General features: G+C 46.7%; 1 protein-coding gene across 1 annotated transcript in view; it reads left to right on the top strand.

Moving 5' to 3' along the window:
* The first annotated feature begins 567 nt into the window (after positions 1-567).
* Positions 568-8856, top strand: part of CUNH21orf2 (chromosome unknown C21orf2 homolog) — a 14524-nt gene continuing 6235 nt past the window's right edge. Inside the window, exon 1 of the mRNA XM_009285003.1 lies at positions 568-572. Coding sequence (XP_009283278.1) covers positions 568-572 — 5 coding nt within the window. The remainder of the gene's footprint in view (positions 573-8856) is intronic.

Genomic DNA, 8856 nt, shown 5'->3' with positions numbered 1-8856 from the left:
GGCGCGGGAGCTGCTCGGTCCCGGGGGTCACAGCCAGACGAGTGGGCCCTTCAGAGCCAGCTCCAGTGCGGGCGGTGATGGTTCTGCCCGCCCGGCCGGGGGAGGCTGCGGCCAAGGCCAGAATCTCCTCTTTCCCCCCGGCCTCACCCTCCACAGGCCGCGGGGGCTGTGGAAACGGTTTAAAAAAAAATCACTGTGATTGCAGGAGGCTTTCTTGGAGGAGATGCCCAAGAGTTTTAACGCGTTTAGTGCAGGTTGGGATTGAAGATTGGGATATTTCTAAAATACCCACGTGAGGGCAGCATAGCATCACCGAATAGTCATTTTTGCTCAGTCCCTGAATTGTTTCTTTGTAAGACACGTACCACTGCGTCTGCGGAGAGCGACACAAAAACCTTTTTCTCCATCACAGGCACTCCGGCTGTGACCGACTATTGTCACATGTAGTTGTTTTATTTCACCCTGGCAAGCCAAGCAGCACGAGTAAAACACCATCATTCCTAAAGGGTCAATGCAGCTCCGTCTGTGCAGGTAGTAAGCAAGGACACCCAAATGGAGTGGACCGCCATGACGTGAAATACATCCCTTCAGTTTAAGTAAAATACCGACTTACTCAACGCTTTTGAAACCACGGCACTGCATGAGGACTGATGTCTGGAGACAGAAGAAGTCACCACACCCAGTCGGTACATCCCAGTGCAGCAGTTACCCTGCACACTGCTGCTGAAGGATGCAATCCCACTCCACAACTGCTCCCATAACCATCCGACACACCAGCAGCAATTATTTTTCTTCACTTAAATGCATTTTCTGTATAGTGAGAGTTGGGATAATGCTCTGCACACCCCTGCATTTGTGCTGTTAAACGAGCAGCGAGGCAGAGAGCTGAACAGCTCAGTACCTCTTTTAGCTGGATTTTTTGCTGCCGAGGTTATTCCCAGCGCCATTTGCCACACAGATTTAAAAGGTGGCAGCAGCATGCTCGAGCAGTAAAACTGAAAATGCCAGACAGCAGGCTGGCAGCAAACTGCAAAGTGAAGACAGCAATTTGACTGACAGCTTTAAATGTCGGCGAGCTCTGCTGTGTGGCGAGCTGCTCTGGCACTGCAGATTTCCGGGTGATGACTCCTGAAATGCCCAGGAGGGACTCCAGCTCCGTTTCTATTAGCTTTGACACTCATGAGAAGAGACAAGCTGGAGGCTGCTTGGCTCCCTTCCTTCTCTCTCCTAGTCCCAGAACACAAATATGAATTTATCAACCAATGAGGAAGATGAACAGTATTTTTGCAGCTTTTGCTGATTTAAAGATACTGCAGCTTTTTTTAATGCCACTTTTCAATGGTTTCATCTCAATGTTTTGCTGGTGTTATAGCACAGTTAGTGATACACGCATTGTACAAAGTCCTAAGCAAGGGTGGAAGGTTGTAATCACAGAAAGCACCACTGTGTTTATTGAATCACTGAGAACTCAAGCTCAGAAAAATCAGTTTTCCCTATATGCTGCTTGTAACAGAAGGGGGAGAAGGAACATCCTGTACTGAAGGGGCAGGGAGAGACATCTGACATGAGCTGTCAAAGCTGTCTAATGTTCAGGAGCATGACATCGAAGTTCTGGGTTGTCTTTAGAAACCATTAACACTCACCCAAAATATGCGGCAGAGAGTTTTGACTGAAAGCACCTGAACTCTACTGGGAATCTCCTTTGGTTTGCTTTTGTTGCAGAAATTTTACTGGCCATTTGTTTTCCAGCCCTTGGTCTGTATTTATAAAGCCAGGCAGACCTTGACCCTCAGAGAGGGTCCTGTGACTGTAAAAGCCAAATTTCTGCCCACAAATTTCTGCCCACAACACCCGCTGCAGAACCAGGCATTGACCCGCGGGGTCTGCCCACTCCTCCTCAAGCTCTTTTCCTCTTCACCAGTGTGACCGAGGAGACACCACCAGGGATAAATCAGCTGGAGTTTGCTAGGGGTGAGGGCCTCTCGCAGCTCCCCTGTCCCAGTGGCGGCAGACACCCCGATGCTCCTGAAAATGCTCTCAGCAGAACAGGGCACAAAGGAAAAAGGACAGCCGATCAGAGAGCGCTCTGAGGCTTTCTATTCATATTTAAACTTGGTCAACCAAGAGCTACCAAAGCAAACCTACCTTTCAGCAAACATCTGAGCCCACCGTTCTCGGCCTCTGCAACAGTGACGCAGATGTGTGAGATGATCCCAAGGAGATTATCTCCCTGCTCCCAGAGGCACCCAGAGATGCAGCCCTTCCTTTTCCTTTGCACAGGGAGTGCAATTGGATTTAAGACATGTTTTCTGGTTTGCTTGGGCCATTTCCGGCTTGCATTTCTACAACGTGAATATGCATTCGTGGGACTCCTGACCATGTTCTCCACAGCCATATTCCTGACAGATTTTATAAAAGCCACTTGTGCAGTTAAAGTAGCAGTCTCACACATGCTACATCATCTTCAGGTGCGACTCATTCCTCAGAAGAGATCCCTCAAAATCTACAAACAGCTCAGGTCGTGCACTCTGGTTTCAGATCATGGTTAGACATGACTGTGGTTCAAGCAGTGACTGTCCCCTCTGTGCTCATTTCCATCTGCTCTTTCAGCAGCAAGATGAGCCAGTGCTCAGGGAAAAAGGTTATTATTCTTAGCAGGGTCAGTTCTCTGATCCCTTTCCAGTGAAGAGCCGCACAAGTGCTTGGTCTGGCACAGTTCTGGGTAGCACACAGCCAGGAAGAAGGGGTGCAGCGAGGTGGTGGTGGGAGCTCACACCCGTGCTGCCACTGAAAAGCTGTTGGAGAAACTGGACCGTCACCCTTGGCAGCAGAGCTGTCTAACTCCCGTTCACTAATAATTTTTGAGCTGGCTTGCTCCCTAATGTGGTTTCTGTATGCTCTAGTAAGCATGTTGGCGTGCTGTACAGGGCGGTGCAGGGGCAAGAAGAGGCGGAGGGGGAGCGGGGAGCTGTCAGGTTGGCTCTGCAGCTGCAGACATGTTGGAATCAAACTGTGCCGCTGAAAAAAAACATCTTTTCATAACTTTCAGAAATGCGGATTTTTTCATAGGCTGCAATTCAGTAAGCAAATGCCAAAGAATTAGCAACCCCCGAGTGAGCATCGCTATTTGCCTTTTACATCATAAAGATCTATTTGTCAAAATAATCATTTTTCCTCATCTTGCATAACTCATGGGAGTGGATTTTTCCTTTACTTGAATTACATATCATATCTGTTAGTCATTCAAAGCTGATCATAGGCAGTTCATCATTCTTGCTCAGCAGCCTTAAACAGCACAGGATAAAAACCTTTCATTTTTTATATGTTTTACAAGAGCTATTGCATTTGTACTGTGCCCAGTGTGTACAAATTCCATTAGCATGTAATCTGCTAATTTGGAATGACAGCTGATCAGAAACAGAAAAATACTGATGAAAACATATCAAATATATCAGGTGACTTTCATTCCATCAATCCTGAAAAGAAACTATGTTGGTGGATTTATTAAAAATATTCAAATGCATTTGAAATCAGGAATTTAAGGAACTTCCACCTTTGTTTTTTCATTTTTTCCTTTGTCTATTATCTGTTGAAAAAAACCCTGAAAAATATTAACACCAAAAAGTCAAACTCGATTAGCACAGATACAGCTAATGCAAACAGCAGCAGTCCAAACAACACCAAGTCCACCTTACTGCAGTAGCAGTGAGACCTATGGATGGACTTCAGTACTTTGCCCAGCTGGGGAACAGCCAAAAGGTTAGCACCGAGAGATGATTTTGAAGCAGCAAGAGCAGCCCAGTCTGCTCCAGAGACCTGAGCAGTGTAGACGTGAGCCATTCTGCTCCACTCAGGATCAATTTTGGGGATTATACGTAACTCCTGCTGCTGGACAGAGTGAAAATGCTGTTCTGGGAGCTATTACAGCAGCTCCTTGCCACGAACAGGTGTTTTCTAGTCAGGACTTTCCACTTACTCTTTGTTCTTAATCTTTAATCTTCACTTAAATGTTCTTAATCTTCACTTAATCTTTGTTCTTCCATGACACTGACCTCCTAATGGGGGATGTGAGGAAGGAGCAGGATTGAGAGCTAAAACAACTGGGCTGCGAGGGACATTTACCCTGCAAAGTGGCATTGTCCTTGGCAGATCTGGGTGGAGAAAACAGTGATGGTTAAACTCCCTTTACCTCCTTGTACCTCCCTGTGCTCTTCTCCAGATGCTTTTTAAAATGTAATTTTAAAAACCACCAGATTTGCCACTTGGTTGTGACTTCAAAATCTAGAGTGTTATGTGTGGCTGTAGTGCTGATGCTGTAATCCACCTGTCTCTGCAATGATCAATAAACCCTTTTGAAGGATTTCTCTACTTTTTTCCCTTTTCTTTCTTCCCCAATACTTGTTATTTTATTCACACCCCCCTTGCAGTAAGTTGACTGCAGTCGGTTCACTACAGCTCCTGCTGTGTTTTGGCTCCCTTTGCTCTGCTTCACTAATTCTGTGGGGGTTTTTCTTCTGGAAAAGGAAGGCAGGCAAGAGGGAGCTTTCTGACCCACCTTGAGTCTGATGTTCTGCCCTTTCTGCATGGTTTTTGGTCTCTTTATAAGGGAGGGACACGTCACCCTGATCCCTTCAGGCTCCTTCCTGTGAATCTCACAGCATCGCACACTCTGCATAAAGAAGCGTAATATTTTACTTTGATTATATGTACATCAGCAGGATCCCAATTCCCATGTAAATGTATTCATACGATGTGTATTATTGACAAAAGGAACTGATAATAACAGTCTCTACAGAGCACTGTGAGCAGTGGAAATTACAGATGCTCCTTATTTTGGCATTTCAGCTGCAACCGGGGCCTAGCTCTGTCGACACGACAAAGCACTAAAATCCAGACTGCAACAGCAGAGCGATGCTGCTGTGCCATTTCTATCTTGGTATAATGACAGCGTATAAAACAAAGGAAAGAAATACCGACAGAGCTCCTGCACAGGAGTGAAGAAGAGTCTGAAGAAAGAAGTCTTCCACGTATCTGGTGGCCTTTGCCTCTTCACTCTTAATTTTTAATCCACACAGTAAATTAAATACTTGTTCTATGCAATTGGCTATGAGGACAGCAAGCTGCTCGGATGAGACTAGCTTTTAATAATATAGCAATTTGCTATATAAATAACTTGCAAGTTCTTAATTTAATGCCTTCTATGTTTTAGTTAGTTTGACATGATAGGGATGTAATTTTAAGCTATTGTTTATTGAAGTGGCCCGGTTTGATTTCCTTTTACTGTAGATGGCTGTCTTGAGAATTCGTATTTGTTGGGTTAGATGGGTCTTGGCTGTTGTGAGATCCCTCATCCTGGTCAGATCACTGGAGCTATGTGATGTCCCAAGGTGGCTTCAGGAGCACTTGCCGTGGTGTCCATACAGCTCTCCAGTGAAACAGTGCTAGTGCTGGTGTGATCATAGGGGAAAACCTCTGCAGGTAGAGATTGTAGGTAGCAGGAGCTTTCCTGGAGGTCCTCTCCAAAGCTCTTTTCCAGAATTTCTGCAGAAGCTCCTCCATCAACTTGGCACAAACAGCGACCCAGGAATGCTCGTCTCCTTCACTGGCTCTGGCAGTGTCTTGTAGACACTGGTGTTCCTCTTGGCTGGCTCTTCAGAGGGGTGGAACGGGATGCTTCCCAAAGAGAGCAACCAAGCCTCTGAAGGAGCCTGCATAGGTCTATGGTGACATGCCTGCCTCCATGATGACAAGATTTTTTTATTAGCTCTTACCAAACCACGGCATTTCTTGACAACTTCTAAACAGTGATCCTGTCTGGTTTTGCTGAACCTGGAGCAGTGACAGTTGCACAGAGGGAATGTCTTGTGGGTGGAGTAGCTGCTGGAGGGCTGCCATGAGCAGAGCAGCCTCTGAACCACAACATGGTCAAGCTTGCCATGACGCTAAGTTACACTGGAGCAGTTACAGGAACAACTTGCTGCCCAGAGACGATGGCTGAGACATTTTCAAACAAGTGGGGCTTTCCCGAGAACACACCAGTGGCTGCCCTAAAGGCGTACTCACCCTTCCCTGCCACACACCACGCAGGAGGGGAGGGAGCAGAGCCCATCTCCAGGAGTGCAGACCACCTCTCTGGTGATACCAGGAGGGTGAAACAGGTTCTCTGAATGCCTCCCCCAAATCCATCCTGCTCCTTCTACCCCATTTAACAAATCTTCCTGACCAGGATTTTCCTTGAAAGGGATCAGCTTCTGGGCCACGTGAAACTGCTGTCATCGGATACCACCGTTGTAAGTAAGTGGGGTAGCACCAAGAGAGGTGGCTCTGGCTGCCCTGCCAGCTGCAGCAATGAGGCTGCCTACAGCCAAGACTCAAGAGGAGGGCGTCCGTATGGGCGCTGCCATCTGCATGGGGATGTTAGTGAGTACCACCAGGGCCAATGGAGGAAGTAACCGCTGATAACCATGATGGCAGACACCCCATAGGTGATGGTGGTGACAAGCATGAAGGTGCCGATGCTGGCAGCAATGATGACACTCAGGATTACTACCAGCAGCACTTCTTGTCATCATCATCAGTGGCAGCTCCCAGCTCCTTCAAATTCCCTTTCTGTGACTCACACACCACCAACAATCCCATAGCATGTTCAGGGAAGGTTCAGTTTAGTAGCGAAGACGCTCAGGGGTTCAAACACCTCCTTCTGAACCTGCTGTGGGCATTGGAAGTAAGCTGTGAGACCCTGCATGGAGGAATCAGGGGTCACAGCAAAAGCTATTGATGAGAAATGACAGCTTTTCTGAAATGAGAAAATACATGTAAGGATTATGTGAAAGAAGTGCCTTTCCTGGACCCTCCACAAAGCAATTAAACAAGCGATAACAGGTTCATTATATAAAACACTGATACAGAGCTGGGAAGAGAATGTGTGGCTACCACATAGTATAGACCAAAGTGAAGATACTCTAGATATGAGCCCAAGAGTTCAAAGAGCTTTTAGCTCTCTTGCTCACATGGAGCTGAGAAGCGAGCACAACCTGCCACCAGGAATTAATGACCGAGCCGGACCTCATCACGGCTGAGTATGAGACAAGCTGAGAGCCTCGGGAGCTTGCGGTGGGAGATTCAATCTCTGCACTGGAGCCGTGAAGGATCTATTAGGTGACACTGCAGGGCTATGAGCGGGAGGCAGACATGCCAGGGATTGTAGGTGATCCTACACAGCCTTACCAGGCCATGTGGTCCCAGACCTCAGTGGTTCTTTTGTTCTTCTCTCCAGGCTGCTACTTTAATGCACTTTACAAGTCTATATGCATTATTTAAGCTCTCTCCTTTTTAAAAGCCCGGGGAGGAGGTTTGCCTAAGATTATTATTGATACTATTTGCAATATTAAACTGGGGATTAAAATCGATTTTATTTAATTAACCTGAATGAAACAATCTTTTGTGCATGTTTCAGTCGCAGGAGAGGTGTCAGAGCAGACAGAGGAGGATGTGTATGTTTAAACTGACTGAACTGTACTTTTGTCAGTGAGATGAGTACGAAAATCTCTCTGTGGCACCTAGAGAAGATTCCTTAATCTACTTAGCCTGTTTCAGGGACAGGCTTCACTGCCAACAGTGCAGCAAAGCATGGCTGGGGTGGGATTGTGCAGCCGGGCAGTTGAAGGCGTGCTTGGGTGTTTCCATATTCCACTGGAAGTGAAAACAGCCCGGGATGTGGAGAACGAAAGTACAGCAAAGCCGTGTGCATTGCTGTTCCAACTGCAATGCGGAGGATTCGGATCCTGCAGCTGCCCTCACCGACACATGGCCCAAGCCGCCAAATCCCATGTCTCAGCAGCCACCTCACGCCAGCTGGCCTGTGAACAGCTGCACAGAGAAAAGTCAAGAACTCCAAAAATTGTTTCAACTGCCTCCAAGTGCTTGTATATCCAACTCTAAAAACCTCAGTACAACACCTGCGCTCTGGCCTCCCAGCCCAAGGTCCCAGCTAGCTGTCCATGGGTGTGACGGCAGCCCAAGTGCTGAGAGACAGGAAGAAGAAAATGCAGAGGGATGATCCACCTAACCTGCTTATCCCACATTCTTCCTGAAAAGTACATGCCCATCGATCCCAGTAAATGCATCTCTCAGCCCTTTGCTTATCCAGAAGTGTGGCAATAAGGAAGGTAGGGAGCTTGGTGCCACCCATCTCCTCTCCCCAGCACAAGGCCATCACCACCACCACAACTGAGGGTTCAGTTCCAACGTATTTGAACTGCTGCACCAAAACACCAGCATAAACAACTAAATAACTACCAGCCCCCATCCTGCAGTGGTTTCTGTTGCTGAATAAGGCAGAAACATGCAGAAAAACATCAGGAAACTCTGCATTAACTCCTTATTTTGGACTGTAGGACTTTGCTAACCACACCGCTTCTCCAGGCCTTTTCATTTCAGCTATCCCCGTTCAACCACTGAAGCTGCGTGTTGAGCCCCTGAAGGTGCAAAATGAGGCACATCACAGCAGTTTTACCCCAAAACATGATGGAGGAGGACTGGCCTCGGGGCTCCTGGTGTCGGTGCAGTCAGCAGTGCTACCTATGTTTCTACATATTAATATAGAAAGCTGTGTAGAAATATGTATAAATATATATTTCATTTACACAGACTTCATATATATATATAGATATAGGGGTATATATACTCACGTGTAAAGTTAGATATAACTATAGATCCATAAAGGTGTTGCTATATGTACGAAACATTCTCTAATAAGATGTAATGAAATTAATAATAAAATTTACACGTAAATATGAAGTAATTAAGTAAAACCGCACCTCAGGGCACGCAGCCCGGTGCAGGCAAAACATCTAA

This window comes from Aptenodytes forsteri, unplaced genomic scaffold (genome assembly GCF_000699145.1).
Source record: "Aptenodytes forsteri isolate BGI_AS27 unplaced genomic scaffold, ASM69914v1 Scaffold679, whole genome shotgun sequence".
Lineage (NCBI taxonomy): Eukaryota > Metazoa > Chordata > Aves > Sphenisciformes > Spheniscidae > Aptenodytes > Aptenodytes forsteri.
The sequence above is the reverse complement of the archived record's forward strand: the minus strand, read 5'-3'. Positions and strand labels throughout refer to the sequence as shown.